The sequence below is a fragment of the Episyrphus balteatus genome, chromosome 3 (genome assembly GCF_945859705.1).
Source record: "Episyrphus balteatus chromosome 3, idEpiBalt1.1, whole genome shotgun sequence".
Lineage (NCBI taxonomy): Eukaryota > Metazoa > Arthropoda > Insecta > Diptera > Syrphidae > Episyrphus > Episyrphus balteatus.
Window position 1 is genome coordinate 81,277,270 of NC_079136.1, and position 19,383 is coordinate 81,296,652.

Consider the following 19,383-nt stretch of genomic DNA (forward strand, 5'->3'; position numbering starts at 1 on the left):
TTTTATTTTATAAAAAAGTAAATTTAATTTATTTTATTTTGTATTTGTTATTTTCTCTATATGTTATTAATTTTTTTTTGTTTTGTACTCAAATGGGAGATGAAAATGACATCATCAGCAAATGATTTTAAATTTCGTTTTCCGATTATGTTTACACTAAAAAAAAAAACCATTTTTATCTTTTAATATCCAGTTAAGAAAAAATATTTTTGAAGCTTTACCATTTCATATTTAGATTTTCGTAATTTTATAATGGGATAAGTGGATTACAGTATGTATGTTAGGGTTTGATCAAAAACATTTGTATGTATACGTGCCAGTGAAATTGTTCTGTTTTTGAGAATTTATTCCAGTCCGCAATTTGTTTCCCATTTTTGTAGCTTATTGATTTATTATAGTTTACATAATTTGTAATCAAAACTAAAGCTTTTTTAAATGCGCAACAATTCTAGTGCGTATTTTTTGTGTGCTTGTTTTTGGAAAAAATGCTTAACAGCAACATATTCAGGCCTATTGAGAGTTTCACGTGAACAAGATTTTACGCAGAAAAATTAAATTTCACTACTCCTCTAAGAGTTGCCTGTTAATTATACAAATTAAGTTTTTAAGGTCTTGTTTCGACTTTTCTTTTACTGGAGATTGTTTTGAGTTGGATTTTGGTCGCAAAGGCGTCTTTTTAGGATTTCCCGTGCATGTTCTATTGAATTTAAATCTACATTTCTGGGTGGTCAACCCAAAGTTGGTGAACCAACTTATTAAAGATATTCCGGAATCACTTTAGAACACTGAACACTGAAGTGGTATGCTGTCGTGCATCAAAATAGACTTTGCCCCAATTCTATGGCTCTGTCTATGCAGTTCCAAAAAGGCTCACTATTACTTCGTACGTGTTGTAAAGCAAATTCTATCTCTGGAAAAGTTATGATCCTTCTCTTAAAGGTTCAACTATCGGGGTTTGACAGGAAAACTTCAGCAAGTCTCTACCCAAACCATTAAGCTGGTGCCAGTCACTTCTTATTGATGGCTATAATAGCCTATGTATATTAGCCAGTTATGTACATCCTTCAACAAGTGATAGCTTCCCTTGCTACAACTTCGAGATTAGCATCCTACGTCATCAACAACTGGAGGCCCACCCGGATTCTCCAATATCAGAGTTCAATAGGAGATCTGCAGTTTATTTAAGAGCATTGTCCATGTCCATTGATGTAAAGAGATCATGCCATCGACATTATTTATTCTTTAATACGTCACTAAAAGTTGTGCACTCAAAGCCTTTCAGATTCCGACTTAAACTCTGCTGAGGTTTTTTTTTAATGCGCAGCGTTAACTTTCCACTTGAGAGTTCTCAAATATTGGAATTAGAAACTGTGATGAGATTTGCTTTTTTTTGCGTTTGTATAGGTTTAACGATGTCTGAATTCTCATTGATTGATGTATTCATCTCAGGTTACACTTCACTAGTGCTTTGAAATTTTTCAACAAAATACGAGTTAAATGAATATTTCACAGTGGCCATTTTTGACACCGAAGGTTAAAGATTAACGAATTAATATCAATACGATATTTGTATTACAAGTGCGTGTTTTTATGCTCCAATTTTCAAGTAGTTTGTTTTTTCTCAAAAACAAATTTTTCACTACCTATACCTAGACAAATTCAGGAAAATAAGTACAAATATATACAAATAATACATTAGGGTTTTTAAAATAGGTGGATTAATTAATTATAATAATCGGGATTCGGTACAAATTAAAAATTCCATACAGATATATTATGACATTTTTAATAACGAATAGACAGTAGAAATGTTTCTTAATTTTTTAATAAAATGATTCGAATTACAATGCAATAAAAGAAGGATGCATAAATCTCCCAATTTGTGTGTAAAATCATCAACCTCAGTTATATTTATTTATATTTACATATCTTTACATAAGAACTTGTATTTTTTCTACATTTAAATTAATATTTTAATTTAAAGAAAAAAATTATGAAACCAAAAATGTAAGTAAATTATTTTAAAAATTTTGTCGTTGTCTTCTATCTCGTATGATATTCATCTCAAACAAAAAATCGCATCATAATACAAAAAAAAAAAAAAACAAAAACATAAACAAAAATACCTTGACTACATTAACAATAGAAACAACAAAACAAATAAACGAAAGTGCAAGATAATTTAAACTATACCAACAAACAAAACAAACAAACAAAACAAAGAAGAAACAATATTTTTATACAAACAAAAAAAGCAAACAACAAAACAAAAGTTCAAAATGCAAAAAAACTGTTCAAAGTATAAAATTTCCAAAAACATAATTATTAACAGCATAAAAACAAAATACAGATAAATATACACAACAAAAAATATTAATAATAATAATTAATTAGTAATATGATTATGTGTGTTATGAATGAATAATAAATTATTTTATTCTGTAAAAATATAAAACAAAAAAAAAACTACATGATTGTATCTCTACTCTAGGTATTAAATTAGCATTAAAAAGTAGCACATACAAATGGCAAATGAAAAATAAAAAAAGAAAGAAAGTACACAAATACAAACAGCTAATTAAATTTTATTATAAACTCATAAATAAATAACATACAAAACAAACAAAATATATGTATACAAACAAAATTCTTACCAATAAACAAATAGCAAATAAATGTATTACCTACATAATTTATTATTTAAATAAAATCAAACTCATTTTTTGAAAACAGATACAAAAATAGGTAACAAATGCAAGCAAAATAGTATGTGAATAATGACCATTTAATATATTTTTTAAAATCAACAAAAATACCTTTTATTATAAAATAAAAAGAAATACAAAAACAAAACAACAAAAGAATGCATTACTTGCAAAAAGTACAAATCTATACAAATTGAAACCAAAAAAAAAAAACAAATACAATTAAATTAAAAAATTTAAATAAAAATAATTACATTTAAAAATGAAAAAAAAAAAAACAAAAATAATAATTTCCAATTAATATAAATTAAGTGAATAAAAAGTTTTAAATTTCAATAACCATGTAAGATCACCAATTAAAATATATACATATAAAATTTAAATACAATTAATTAATATAAAGAGAATTACTTTATTTTTTCATAGAATTGTATTCGTCATAAAAAAAAGCTCATCTCTATATTTTTTCCCCCTTTTAAGATGATTTAGAATTTCATTCCAATGAAGTCATATATAAGTGAATAAATTTACATTAAATAAAAACAAAAAGAAATACTCGTAGTTACTTATAACACCAATACAGAATTTATATTTTTTTTTTTTAACTTTTTCAGATACTTTTTTCATTCAGAAGTAATTGCACTACCATACTAAACAGATACTTAAACATGACACCTCCCATAGCGATAATCGTTTAAAATTCCTCGTTTTGTTAAATTGTAATTATCTTTTAAAATAGGTTAACGTAGGTATTCGTGTGAACGTAAGTCGCAGGCGACTAAAGTGACATCCCCATAGAAAAATCCTAGTCGACCGACATATCGTGCGGCTAAAATCGTGAAAAGTGGGCATAACTTTTTTTTTATTTCAGTATTTGAGAACTACTTTGTCGATTTCATAGTTACTTTATTTTTGTACAAAGCTATTTGGCTAAGAATAATATTTGATATGAATAGTTTCAGCAAGGATTTTTGTTTCTTTTTTGTACAAAAAGAAATCCTACAAAAAAATTGCAAAGCAACAAAGATGTTTATTTTTTTGATAAAAATGCTAATACTAACCTGCAATAGTCGGAATAAGTATTTTGACAAAATGAAAACATTTCTCGATCTGATGAGAACAATCTGTAACGGTTAAAGATGAAAGATCGAAATAAACCTTCATTTAATAGGTTTTAATATGAAGAATCTGATGATAGTCAAAGTCAGTCATATGGGTTGTATAATGCTTCGATGTTGCCATGTTTGTGTTAGCAGTGCGAATTTCTGAGTGGAAAAAGTATTTTGAAAAACGTTCTTGTTCAATGTTGTTAAGGTAAAGTAATACATTTTACATTTTTCCAGCATGTATCAAAATGTTAAACTTGTTTTGATTCGAAAAAAATTGCGCAAAACGGCATAACAAAACACTGAAATTAATGCATCTTTAGTTGCAACATATAATTTCGGTGTGTGTTTTAAACAAATCCGTGAAAAACTGAATTTATAGTGCCAAACTATTAAATAGGTACCAAATAAAAAAACAAGAGAAGAATGGGCAAAAAAACGAAAAAAAATGCACTAAAAGAAAACAGGCACAATTTGAAAATTTCACTTAAAATCCCACATTGACTCATAAAAGAATGGAGTTGAAAATGCCATACTTTCACCAGAAACTTCATTAGCCAAAGAACAATTCGCAGAAAATTCGGATAGGAAAATTTTTAGATCTTTACCGAGAGATAACACAGTATTTACCTCATAGAAACAAATTTAAAAAAAAATGAATTCTCAAAAGAACATGTTGGTGTGCTCTTTCCTTCTGAAACAAAGTTTTATGGAATTAATTTTTACAAATTTCTTTCCCGGTGATCCCTAAAATACAAAAAAACTTTTATAGCTTCGTTAAAATTTGTAATTAAAACAAATTGGTGACGTTATTACGTAAAATAATCTTCCGTAAACTGACTTTACAGACAACAGATAACCAATTTTGTTTTGCATGGACTTATCGCATTTTCATGTACATAATTGGGAGTTAGTTAAACTAATATTTCTACTTGATACCTAAACGTTCAAATTTCTGCGAAGTTTTTCACTGGTTTTCAAAGTTATCCGTTTGAAAGTTTGAAAATTAATTCTAAAAAAGTACTACGAGTATAGTTACCAATCATTCAATTCAACAAAAAAGTTTTTACAAGCACTGTAATACAATTTACAAATTGATTGGCACACAACAAACGTATATCATTACACTAATGTATTTAAAAAAATTTCATAATAACTGTGAATTATGTACTTTTCTAAAAAAAAAAAAAAATATCAAGCATTGTTAAGAAATATTTTACTAAATCATCTCAACTTCAATGTTTTTCACATTATATAAATAATAAAATAAAAACAAAAAAAAAATAAAATTTAATAAAAAATAAACTCAGGGATATAGCCTCAAAAAGAATTAAAATTAAAAAATACAAAATTTCGCAATAAAATTTATAAAATGCATAATTTTTCTTAAAAAAAAAAAAAAACAAAACAACTACAAATTGTAAACTCAAATTAAAATCAATACAAATTTATATAGAAAAGTAAATTTAAGTACATATACGATATTAATGATGAAAATGTCAAATAATATAAAAAAAAATAATTCACTTTTTGTTTTAACAAAAACAATCTGCATTCAAAAAGAGGGAATAATAATAAATTGAAGAGAAATCCATATTGTGTAAATTAATTCACTTATTCAAATTGCATAAAAAATGTAAAGAGATTAAGAATTTTATTAAAAACTAAATTAAAGTAAAGTAATGTTTAAAAAAATAAAAACAACATAATTGGACATTTTTGGAACGACGATATTTTGTTAATAAAAAATCCAACAGAAAAAAAAACAGATTCGAGTAAGAGAATGATATGATAGAGACTAAACTATTAGTTTCCTTTTTCTTTTTTTTTTTTCTTTGCGAAAAAGGCTGATTAGTGTACTTAAAAAAAAAAAAAAAACAAAAAAAACAAAACAAAAATAGGTGAACAAATTTCCACTCCCTAAGCATTTTATTAATTTAGTTTAAATCAGTAAAATTATTTTCTACTTCCAAATAATATGGGCTTTGAGTGGATATGATACGTTTTAGAATGAACAAGTAAGCATTTGGTATCTGTGATTTTTTTTTATTTTAATTTTAATTAAATGTTTCCAATTTTTATTAAAAACTCAATATAGATTTATTACTAAGGCTCACAGATTTCTTTCAATACTATAATACATAAATTACAAAAAAATTGGTCCCAGAATTCAGCAATAGAGAATTTTGTTTTTATTTTTTAAATTAATTTTTTTTAATCTACAAAGGTATAATCAACGTAAAAGTAGAGTTTAGAGAGCGATAAAAGCAAAGCGTAGGTAAGTTGTTTTTATATAACTTTAGGTAGGAACTGTATAATTTTTGCTAAAACTAAAACTAAGTGCAGCAAAAAAGTTGCAAATGATATAAATAAAAAAAAATAAATAAAAATAATTACTAATACTCCATTAGAATTATATATATAATTTTACGATAAAAAAAATAAAGAGTATTTTTATAAACTCTAACTATCAATTATTTTTTGGTCATAAACTGACATATTTTATAATGGTTTCCATAACAATTGGTTTCCATATTCAAGTTAAAATTTAATTAATTAATCAGGAAAGCAGGCACTGATAGCAATAGACTTTGAATTCGTTTAATTACAAAAAATTAAAAACAAAAAAAAAATTTTCTTAATTTTCTAGTCTTCAGCATACAAACAAACAAACAACAAAAAAGAGAATGAGACACAAAAGTTATACTTAAATAAAAACAAAAAAAATGGTAAATATTTTTTTACGCAAAGTGATTAAACAAACAAAATTGATGAGAGAAGAAAGGGTGTGTTTGGTTTTAAGGATTAATAGGTTTAGGGTTTTTTATAAACAAAATAATTGAACAAATACGATATAAGCATAAGAGTCTATAGGAGATGAATGTATTGAAATGGTAGAACAAAAAAAAAAAAAAACAAAAATAAAAAAAAAAACAAACAAACAATTTGAATAGTGATCTATTTTTTTTCTCTTAAATATAAAAAAAAAAAATTATAAACATATTAAATGTAAAATCAGAGAATGTGGATTTAAATTTTTTCTTAAAGCTTTTTGTAGTTTACGGTTTTATTCATGGTAAATATAACTTGACAAAAAGTAATTAAATGGAAAAAATTATTATATACATATATATTATATAGAAAACAACAAATTATAGAAAACAACAAAATAAAATTATGTAATGAGAATTTAATACACTCACTCAGATAATGTCGAAAACAAAAGATTGTTGTGTGTACATATATATTATTATTGAATATATATAATAATATTAAGTACCATTTAATAAAAAAAAAAAAACAAACAAAAAATATAATATACAATACTATTTACTGATTATAGAATTATCTTTATACTTGATAATGTTTAATTTATTAAATTGAAAAATAAATTGAAATCATTTGAATAAATTACAAAATACATAAAAACTTGTTTGATTTGCACACGTGCTCTTTTTGTTTACTTTTGCATTGTTTCCAGAAAAACTATTAATAACTTTTTTATACCGATTTAAGGGAATTTCTTTCTTGAAACAATTTTATGAGTTATTAAGTGGTTATATTCATGTGTAAGTCCTAAAAAGACGTGTTTGTTTGAGATATTTTAAGAAGAGATTTTTATTCAATAAATATCCAAATTAAATGTATAGGACATTATAACGAATTAAATGTATTTTCGATGTACATATTTACTAAAAAATTAGGTTCCGTTGTTTCTGTAGGTAGTAGATATCCTAGAGAACCTCCACAAAAGAGGTGTCTTTCTCCGATCCAAATAATTTGAAATGAAAAATTCCAAAAGATACATTTTTAAGATAGATGAAAGAAAAGAAAATTTCCAATTTTAAGTGACTTAAAAAATTTAAATTATTTTCAGAAACCTTATTTCTTCGATCTAAGAAGATAGTGTGAAAATTTCAAGCCGATCCACAGTGCGTCGAGTGTATGGGGGATGTGGACAAAAATCAGAATATAAAAAATTTGTGTTTTTTTTTAATTAGAAAACCTTCAGAAACACATAATTATATTGTACCTATATTTCATCAAAGTAATGATAAATATTGTATATTTCATCAAAGTAATGATAAATATTGTATATTTCATCAAAGTAATGATAAGAAAACCTTCAGAAACACATAATTATTGCACCTATATTTCATCGAAGTAATGATAAATATTGTATATTTCATCAAAGTAATGATAAATTTAACAAAAAAATAATAAATATTTAAATAATATCGAATGAGAGCCAACTCTGCAGGCAAAATTTCTTAAAAAAAAGTCCAACTTTTTTAAATTCAATCTTAAAACTGTTTTTTTATAATGTTTGATTCTTACAAAAAAAAAAAAAAAAAAAGAAAACATATAAAATAGAAAAAACAAAACGACGTGGGAAAATTATCCCTTCATGTGAAGCCCCGGTTTTTCATCAAATAATGGACTTGATTTTTTTATTTTTGTCCACTGACCAACGCAGTGTGCGATCGGAGTAAGTTTCCCCAAAGTTTCGCTTAAAACGCGTTCAAAGTTTTGGGAACGATCCAAAATACCCGTTAAAATATAATATCCAAATACTGACGTTGACTCAATATCAAGTCCCTAATATTTCTTGAATAATGCCCATTCTAATTAAAAATATCAAAATGAGACAGAAAATGGGCAGCATAGGTATTCTGTTCTTTTGCGCTTATGCGGTACCCATTTCCATCTCGAAGATCAACCCATACATCGAGCACTTGGGAAATCGGATCATCAGTTGTTTATGGCTTCCGGCAACAAAGTATCACGAATAAACTTTATTTTGCCATCAAGTAGGTAATCAAGAACTTGCGAAAAACTGATGTACGATACTTAAAACTTAAACTCACTTATAAGATTGCTTCATTTTAACTATTCATTACAATATAGTTACGCAATTATATATCCATTCAATGTCAACCGAAAAATCCGTTCGCGCGCCATTTGTAGGTTAGATTTATTAAAATGATACAATAGACAAATTTCTTCGGACAAATTTTATTTAAAAAATAATGAATACATTTCCAAACAAACACCTATTATTATAATCGTTAAATGTGATTGATGATTCGCTTCACCGAAGAATAACAAGCAATAATTAGTTCATAACGCGGAAGAAGCTCATCAAATGATGGTTACGCTACAATACCACCCACAAGACACTGTAAGGGAGACTGTTCGGAGATGTAACTATATCCACTCAATTTGCTAAAATCTAATTTATATTTGTACGATTGGACGAAAGAAGATTAAGTCATTTAAAATTTGTCTTTCGATAAAGCTACGTTAAGAATGGAACAATCTGAAACAGTGAGCTATCAAGTGCTTTTTTTATAGCTTTTCAATTGGTGTTAAAATATTTTGTGTTTCATAATTTATATCAGGTTTTCTTAAATAATTTAAATAGGGGTTCTCGAATTCCTATTGCTTGGATTTAATTTTTTTTTTATTTATTTGATATACAATATCATATTATTGTCTCTCGGAGAATGAAAGCGACTGTGTTTTAATTAAATTAATTTAATTTTTTCTTTAGTATTTTTTATATAAAACATTTATCAATTCATTAGTAACACAGGAAATAATATTTTTAATTGAAAAATAAAAAGAATTTAAAAATAATAATTACAAAATAAGGTTCTTTGCTCAACTCTTTCGTTTAATCAAGATTTTCCAAAAAGCCTTTATTTATTTCATGTATTTTCAAGTTTAAAGTTTAGTTTAACTTTTTATATCATTTTATATTTGCTCCGAATAGCAGAATAACTATAAAACTTTCGAAAAAAAATTCACGAAATAAGATAATATGCATGGAGAACACATGACAACAAATGAAATATGGATAAAGTAGACATGCCATCTTTATAGTTTGTTCCGGTAATGCCCGTAGATGGAATTGTGTATAATCTTTCTGGGATAGATAATAGAAAAAACTAAGATGCTAAAATCTCCATCTAGGATGATGCACAATGCCACAGAAACATGCATTGCAACTATGAAGATCTGCATAATGACTAAAGTTTGAACGTCGCGTCGTCGACGCTCTATCGCCGGTTGACTCATATAATCATCTTTCTGGAGCTGCAAAAATAAAATTGTTGTTTGATGGACCGTGACATTTCTTCAGAAATAATTTCTTTTCAATTGTCACTGACTTAAATTTAAATGGAAGCTCGGTATAGTATTCCCCACCTACAAGAAAGCAAACGCTCTAAATTTCGCCAACAGATGTTGTATAAGTAGGTATGGCATATAAAAATCTTCCGGGTAAATTTTTTTTTTTTTTTTCACTACACTATTAAGGTAGACATGTTATGTAATCCGTGATAGGTAGGTGCAACAAACACGATCAACCAAGCGCATTTTCTTCCGGGGACATCTTTTATCTTTGACGAGTATACTTACGTGACATTGATAAAATCAAATCATTCGCAAAATTAATTTTTATACATTCTATTTAATAAAAAGAAACTTTGCGTCTTACTTTAATTTTGTTTAAGTTTATTTTATTTTCAACCATGTCTTTAAAAGTAGGTATTCATATTTCCATGCACATGACATTACACAGCAATACCCTGTAAGAGAGTGTTGTTTAGAAAAAAAAAATATTAATAAAATTAAATAAACTATCCATTTAATGTCAACAATATTGTTATTGCTGTCATTAATGCAAAAGTTCAAGATCTAAGATTACTTTGTATACATATATTTAAAAATAAGTTTAAACATTTTTAAGGTAAGTACAAAAAAAAAAACATTCAACATGAATAATTACTAAGCAGAAAATCTCAACATAATTTTGGCTCACTTTCACCTTGGAACCCTTATTCATGATGCGTATGTACCTAACCTACCTAGAAATATCTTTTCTAAATTATTATTATAACATATCAAATAAAAACTTACTCATTGTCAATGTCACGAGTTCAAAGTTTAATAGCATATAATAACAATGAATACCCAATGAACCCAGGTTATAAAAAGATGTTTACCTGCAACTAAACATAAAAGTAACTTTCATACCAGCCAAACAAAAATTGTTAAGTTTAATCTTCAAGTTTCAATTTAATATTCATTGAGAATGGTTGTGGCTGCTACTTTAATTGTTATTCTCACATTTTTGTGGATTTACTTCCTTTGGTCCAGAAGGAAGTATTATGCATTTGCTTTGAAAATGCCTGGTCCACTTGGATTTCCAATCATTGGTATTGTCCACAAACTTTTTAATTTGGCAGGTAAGTTTAGAAAAATTAACAAAAAAAAAAAAAGAAACACTTTTAAAAAAATTAACTCGAGGAATTGAAATAAAAATTCAAAGTTACTTTTTTAATTGTCTTTGTTTGTTAATTGTTTAAACGTTTAATTTCGCTATGGTTTTTTTTTTTTTTTATTTCAGATGTTCTATATGAGCTTCCTAAATATGCCATTCAAAACAATTTAAAAAGTTATTTTTCCTGGCTCGGACCATACCCAATGGTTTACACAATGGATCCTAAAATAGCTGAAATAATTCTAACTTCTCCAGATTGTATTGATAAATCATGTATTTATGATGCCATTAACGATATAGTTGGTCCTGGAATACTCACAATAAAAGGTATGTACAATTCTTTACTTTTCTCTCGTTGTCTTTCAAATCAATTTTTTTTTTTTAACAATTTTTCGAAAATTTGAATGCACATTCTTTTTAAGAATGCTAGGAAATAGCTGTCCTTGTCCATACATTTTGTGTCTATGAAAGTTTATATTAGGTCTGTTTAATGAAAAAAATCTAGGACAAAACAGATCAGAGCAGCACAAGTTTGTAAATACTGTCAGCACAAGAAAGAACAGAAAAGTTCAACTTTGTATTTAACAAGAATGACAGTTGTTTATATCGGTTGCAAAATTTTAAATTCAAAAACCATTTCTTGAAATGATTTTTTACTAAAGACTTTACTAGCACTTTTAATTTTCCCGTATTTTTTTTTTTTTTTACTATTCAAAAACTCTTAAGAAATTCACTTTTTAAAATCGTATTTTCTCTAAGAAAAACTTGAACTTTTCTGTGCTGAATAACTTCATGGAACATAAAATGACAGATTGTAGAACAAGTTGGGGAGAGTTTTTTTTCGTGAAACACAAAACCTTGTACTTTTCGGATCTTTTCTGTGCTTTTCTGTGCGGATCAGATTCATTAAACAGACCTACATATTTATTCACCCAGGCTCAGTTTTTCAAAAAAAAATGTCAAAAATAAAGAAAAAGTTTTTATTTTTGAAGAGGAACATTTCTGTAACTTTTTAACAATAAAAATTATATTGATTGATAATGTCAAAGGATTCAAACTCAACTTTTTTTTAAAAGGAAATAACAAGTGCTTTAGTAAAAAAAATCTTCAATATTGAAAAAAATTAACACCTACCAGTATTGGCACTTGCACAAAAATGCACAAATGTATTTAGCAGCAATTTTAACGAATTTGTTATATTTTTGGTCCGCAGATCTCAAATCTATTATAAATAGACTACCTGTCAACACTAAAATTAAATCACTGATTTATTTAGTATGTATAAACATAGTATACCCTAAGAATAATGTCCTGTTAATTATAGTTTTATTTATTGTTTTGATTGTGTAGTAAAAAATTATCACATACCTACATATAAATGTAAATCGTTTGGCTCTTTATGAACCAAAGACAATATCCATAGGATGTTTTATAATAAGAAACTACCGAAAATAAATTAAATTCGGTTAAAACTTAGTACATTTATGTATATTACAATACTTGCTTTGTCAATAATTGTTTTATTTTTTTTTTTTTTTATTTTCAGCTCCTGGTTGGAATCATCATAGGAAACTTTTGAATCCTGCATTCAGTCACAAGGTTCTATTAGGATTTTTTCCATTATTTAATAGGCATATTGATGAATTTTGTGAAAAATTGGAACAAAATGTCGATTGTGGTGAAGTTAATGTAAAAGATCTTGTATGCAATCTTTCCCTAACAACATCAGTTGGTAAGTTGCATTGTTCTTTTTATTTAAAACTTCATTTTTTTAGCAGTTTCTCTCGTTGATTCTTTTGACTCGGAACTTTTATTTATTAAAATGTTAAATTACGTATAATTAATTCATTATTAATGTCTTTGAAATTTGACACACTATAATAAAATCATTTTTAACATTCATTTTATTTTTTCATAACATAGCTACAACCATGGGCTTGGATTTTGAGAAGGAATCCAGCACGAAGTTTCTTGGACTATGCGAGAGGTAATGCTCTTTCATAGGTAATAATTACTAATAGTCGAGGCAGTAAGTTAAGTAATAGCACTGGCGGGAGGCGGCAGATGATGTCTACTACTGTAAAAGGGGAACATTTTTGTTCCCCTTTTAAAGATGTCTGCCAATTTTTAACAAAGATCCTTTGACATTTTTTTCCAATAATTTTTAGGACTACCTATATTTATATTTTATATCTTTCATAGTTAGCTCATTCATCAATTTCTTATCAAATTTTTTTCTATTCCAGAATGTTGGAAATGACAACTCAACGTGTATTAAATCCATTTCTAGCTAACGATACAATATTCCGTACAACAAAGTTACATAAGCCATTCTCAGAATTAAAAGATAGTGTACTGGGCTTTGCACATAGTGTAAGTTAAAAATCATCTCCTCTAAATCTCCTTAAATGAAGGTTTAAGAAATACAAACGAAACTTTTACGATTTGAACAGAATGCGTCGCACAATGGGGCAAAATTCAAAAAAGCTGGCATTTAATCAAATCATAAAGTTGAGCTTTGTTTTGAATAACCCAACTATTTCTCTTTGAAATATAATAGAGCATTAGAAATGAAAGAGAAAAAATTTATTTAAACCACGTGTAATTCAGGAGATTGTCTCAAAGAAAGGGAAATATCAATTTTGGGTAGAATTCTTACGACTTTTTATCATTTTGGGTTGTTTCAATAAATTGCGTACTGTTTATCATCTATTACTTGTACTAAGTTGAATCTTTTTGAAATAGAATCAGTGAGCCCTAGTACGTTCTAATAAATTTTCTTTTTATGAAAAATATGTATGTATTCAAAATATTTTAATTCCTAGTAAAAAATGAAAAATAACCTGAAAATAATGTGTTTTCTGCACTCTTCTGAAAACCTTAGTCTTTTAGTTGTGATCGCCGTAAAACGCTAATAAGTTTTAGATGTCATTTTGTTCTGGGTTTTATCTAGTTTTAGAATATGAAAAGTTTTCTTGCTGCTTTTTGCTCACCTGTGAGAATTGTTCATTTTTAGTTAATGACGTCATTTTCCATAAATGCCCATTTTTTAGTCGAAATTGAGAGTGATAAAGACATCTAAATTATTAAATTCGCTCATTTATTAAATTAGTACTTATGTACAGTAGAAATTAAAAAAAAATAATTGAATAAATTAATTAAAAAAAATTAAAATTAAATAATAAAAAAAAAACATAAAAAATTTCAAAAGTGGCAATCCTAATCTTTATTTTTTTTTTTTATAATTGCAATTGCATTACTGTTTTATAAAAGGCATTCAAAGTTTAATTGAAACTGATTAAGGATTCGAAATTTTGACTATGAACTTAAATTTGTATCAGTTAGACTTGTTCCAAATTTCAAGTGGATAGCTCTATTGGTTGATTTAATGCCACCTTTTTGCCATTTTGCCCCATTGTGCGTCGCTCGTTGCTCAGCGACTAAAATAGCTCCGTGAAGCCACAACTGCGACCTCAAAATTTTTAAACCAAACTGGTCTAATTCGATTGTCCACCGTTTGTCCATGTTTGTCGACCCAAAATTTTCGTTTGTCCACTTTTCGAAAACGTTTGTGAAAATAAAAACAACAATTGTTCGATATGTGAATTTTTGATCATATGATTGAAATTCCAAATATAATTTTATACGAATTACTAAAGAATTTAAATTTTTGAGTGCAAAATTTGTTTTTTGAATATCTCCTAATGGAGGGTTTAAGAACGATAAAATTTGGTATGTAAACAGAACTCGAGGTGGACAAACGATTGCAGTTGGTTTTATACGTCTATCTATCTCGTTTTAGATGATTTTTCATTCCAGACTTCGTTTACCGAAAAAAAAACAATTTGTTCTAAAATTTTTTTTGAAGGGTGGACAAACGAAAATTATGGATGGACAAACATGAAAAAACGGTGGACAAACGAACTAGACAAGTTTGGTTCAAAAATTATTATTTATTCGCTGAGCGACAAGCGATGTATTCTTTTCAGCTCTTAAAGCTTTTGCAGTTAGCGATCACAACTGAAAGAGTGGTCGAGATTATGCGAAAGAGCTGAACAAAATGCACCACTCTGTGACTTAAATGACAGAGATGTCAAAAATGAAAAATTTCTACGTGAGTCGCTTATCGGCATAAAAGTCTGGTTTCAGTACAGCCCAAATGAGATAACTTCGCAAATTATATCATTTCGAATGTCAATACCTAACCTAATTTTGACCTGATTTTCAAAATTACCTCATTTGGGCTGTAGTAAAAACGCTCTATGGGTAAGAATTTAGTCATTATCGTAGCTCAGCGATTTGCATTATTTACTTAAGGTTTCCATTAAAAAAATGGTGCTTAATGAACCGACTTATTTCTTTGTTTGCAGCTTGTTATGAAGAGGATTAAGGCGATTGAACATAATGAACCATCAGAAAATAAACCCAACCACAATATTTTCATAGATCATGTCATTAAAATTCATCAAAACAATGAATATACATTTGATGACATAATATCAGAAGGAAATATTATGGTATTTGCTGTAAGTACAAAATTTGAATTCCTAACAAAACTGCTCTTTTATCTTATTGTGTAATTAAATTGAACTAAGGCCCAATTTCTTCAATTTCCATTATATTTAAAGTCTCCATTAAAAAATTTAAAAAAAACTCTCAAATTTTAAAATTTGCTTTTTTAAATAGCGATTTCAAATCTAATGGAGTGTGAATAAATTTGTATTCACTCTCCTTTATTTTTAAAGCTCCTATTAAAAATTTTAAAAATGGCAACTCGTTTTCAATTTTAAAAATTTAAATTTTTTTAAATGAAGTGTTACAAATTTGCTTTTAGGCTTTTGAAACTACAGCAACGACTATGTTTTCAACATTAATGCTTTTAGCAATGCATCCAGAATATCAAGAAAAAGTATTTGACGAAATTCTAACAATTTTTCCTAACAAAGATTTTGAAGTAAAATATGAAGATTTCAAAAACTTAGTTTACTTAGAAATGTGCATCAATGAAACTTTGAGAATATTTGCATCAATACCAATGATTGGGCGAAATTGTTCCAAGGATATACCTATATCAAAAGATATAGTTATTCCAAAGGGTACTCAAGTAATTGTGGACATATTCAATATTCAAAGAGACGAAGATATTTGGGGACCTGACGCAGCAACTTTTAATCCTGATCATTTTCTACCATCGAATCTGATTGGTCATCATAGTTACTCTTTTATACCATTTTCAAAAGGACCAAGGAATTGCATAGGTAATGTTTTTGTATAAATTATGAATCTGGTATAAATATTTACTTGTAATAATATTTTATTTTTATAGGTTGGCAATATGCAAGGATCTTCTTAAGAATTGCTTTGGCTCAAGTTATTCGAAAATATCGGTTCACAACCAAATTTAAATTTGAAGATATTAGATGTGTCGAACACATTACTTTGCGCTACGAAAAACTTCCTTTATTAGAAGTTCATAAGAGATAACTTTTCCCAAATAAAAATTGTGTGATTGTGTAATAAATAAATAAAAAAAGAGATCTTCTTTTTAAATATTAGTTTTATTTTCTACCAACAATGGAATTAATGAAACGCTCCAATATAGAAGGTTATCATTTTTCTCAGGATTTCATGGAGGGATTGATCAAACTTTGGGCAATTTGGAAAATGCCCTTACATTTTTAGTTTTTATAATCTAGGGCCCCGCAGTCACCGGAGGCAAGGCAAGCATGACCTCATAAGGAATAGACGTGTATATGTATATATGTATAAGTATATTCACGTTAGAATTTAACGAATTGAAATAAATGTAAGAAATGCTTATAAAATAATTTTTAATACAACAACAACTAAGCCAAGCTTAGTTGCTTAAGCCTGGAATACTGATGAAGCACATCGCATCTCTTTCCCACTCTTTTTAAATAGAGTGTAAACCCATAAAAAGATGAGTTTCCACTCATGTGTGAACAGATTCTTTGAAATAAATATGAAAATTTGTTATTGCTTATTTTTGACAACTTTTTTTGTATATATGTTAAGAGTTCTCACACAAATTAAAAAAAAAAAAAAAAACAAAACTTTATAGCTAAAAACCCATATAAAAATAAATTTTTCGATAAAAAATCCCAGCAGGAATATGTATTCACAAATCAAAAGCAAGGAACCGCACTGCATCCGCCCTTTTCTCTCTTTTTTGAAAAATGCGCAGAATTAAACAAAAATTGCCGACTTCGTTTGGAGATAGAAATCTAGTACAAAACAACTAACTCCTATGCCTATCTACTTGAGCAGAAGAGCATGTGTTGATTGTAGTACTAGACTACTCATGAGTAGTCTACCACCTCCAAAGTAACTCTGCTAATGAAATCTAGTACTACATTACAAACTACACTTCCTAATCCTATATCTATTCGAGCAGAAGATGTGTTAATTGTAAAACTAGATCTTTGTATATAAAATCTATAGTACAGTAGTACCTCGATAATGTTAACTAATTAAAACAAGGCGTTTTCGGACTTTAGAGGGATTCACATTACTGGAACTTTTTCCAATTCTTATTAAACTGATTAAAACAATATTTATTATAAGCAATGAATGTAGCACAAAATATTTTTTTTAACCTCAGTTTTAGCATTTATTGAAAAAAATTTCAAAGATAAATAAAAAAATTAAATTAATGCACTCCATTTCAAAACTTCAAAAAAAAGTCATCGCATTCAATATTTCTTAAGATTTATCTAGACCAATAACAGTTGTTCATTATCCAAGATTATAAAAAAAAATTGCGTGCACGAACAAGAAAAAAACACACAAGCTTTTACAAAAGAAATTCACATTACAGAGTCTAAAAATGTTCAAAGTTCACATTATAGAGACAATGAAAATGTTTGGCGATTCACATTTTAGAGAAATTCGCATTATCGAGGGACTACTGTACTATCATGAAAAAAACAGCGCCACCAAAATAGTAAGCTAGCGAACGAACTAAAAACTATGTCAAATTTCAAACAGAAATGTATATCTCATCTTTTTACTCCCATTATTGAATTCGATCTAAGCGCCCTCGCGACCACTCAGGTAGCGAACAAACTAAAAAATTTCACTTTATGATAGTACTATAGATTTTATATACAAAGAACTAGATTTACTAATCATCGGCTCATAAAAAGTCTATTACCTCTTAAGGAAGGTCTAATATTAGCCGTTTTCCATTGAAAGTGATAGTTTACTCATGAGTAGATCTAGTACCTACAACATAAAACAAGATCTTCTAATGAGGAGATGGAAATGAGTAGTTGTTGTACTAGATTTCTACTCATTAGTAGAGTCTACCACCTCCAAAACAACGCGGTTACTAGGCATGTTTTTTATTACCACCGGTATTAACTGGATAAAAGAAAACGTATTCGGGGCTAAGCAATTTACATGTTTAATGCAACACCACCAGCCCCTTCGGCTTAGTGGTTTAGCCCGGAGAATTCTCTGGGCTAAACTTTTTCAACAGATTTAAATCTGTGCTACCAAATTAACTTGTTCGTAAATTGTTTAGAATTTGTTTAAAAACATCAAAACTGATGTTTGGAATGACAATGCAACAACACCAGCCCCTTGGGCTTAGTGGTTTAGCCCGGAGAATTCTCTGGGCTTAACTTTTTCAACAGATTTAAATCTGTGCTACCAAATTAACTTGTTCGTAAATTGTTTAGAATTTGTTTAAAAATATCAAAACTGATGTTTGGAATGACAATTATTATTTTAAATACTTATTTAATAATTAGTTAAACTTTTTTTTTCAAAAACACACAAGAAAACCCAAAAGCGAAAAATATGACAACTTTATATTAGGGGTATTCACGATCCGATGCGACTGGTCTAGTATCATTGCAAAAGTGTAAAATCTTACAACACTACAACAACAAAACATATGGATTGAAATTTTACAATGGTCTTGCACTTTTGCTATACCCTAACTCTATTGCAAAATAAAAATACAATGGAGTAAAATTATTTTTGACAGATTGCAGCTCACCGTCGCGTCGCCCATGATAAACAGTTTGTCTTTTTTATTCTGTTTATAATGAATGTCACTACTCATGTCCCGTAATTTAGTTTCTTTTGATGTAAAATAATTAGTGAAAATTAATGAACCCGAACAAAACAAAGAATTAGATTATAAAAAATGGAAAAAAGAAGAAGCAACGGTGGAGGAAAAAAAAAACATCATTTATGCTTCAATATTTACTATAGATAAGAAGAGGGGCGTTCACGATCTATTGTAAAAAAATAA

The 19,383-nt window shown here is 27.6% G+C and overlaps 2 protein-coding genes and 1 long non-coding RNA gene across 3 annotated transcripts in view; 2 read left to right on the forward strand and 1 right to left on the reverse strand.

The window, feature by feature from the left end:
- The first annotated feature begins 5,246 nt into the window (after positions 1-5,246).
- LOC129916220 (dihydroorotate dehydrogenase (quinone), mitochondrial) overlaps positions 5,247-19,383 on the forward strand; it is a 131,968-nt gene continuing 117,831 nt past the window's right edge. The window contains exon 1 of the mRNA XM_055996057.1: positions 5,247-5,252. The gene's annotated coding sequence lies outside the window, so the exon portion shown is untranslated. The remainder of the gene's footprint in view (positions 5,253-19,383) is intronic.
- Positions 10,520-11,110, reverse strand: LOC129916221 (uncharacterized). Its single transcript, XR_008772420.1, has 3 exons — positions 10,946-11,110; positions 10,736-10,827; positions 10,520-10,683 (listed from the first exon to the last, which is right to left on the reverse strand). It is a non-coding gene; the product is annotated as an uncharacterized LOC129916221 (long non-coding RNA).
- On the forward strand, positions 10,769-16,649 carry LOC129916216 (probable cytochrome P450 313a4). Its single transcript, XM_055996053.1, has 8 exons — positions 10,769-11,064; positions 11,226-11,426; positions 12,646-12,831; positions 13,023-13,086; positions 13,346-13,472; positions 15,470-15,625; positions 15,934-16,357; positions 16,426-16,649. The coding sequence occupies exons 1-8, from the start codon at positions 10,911-10,913 to the stop codon at positions 16,581-16,583; spliced, it is 1,470 nt and encodes a 489-aa protein (XP_055852028.1). The 5' UTR covers positions 10,769-10,910; the 3' UTR covers positions 16,584-16,649.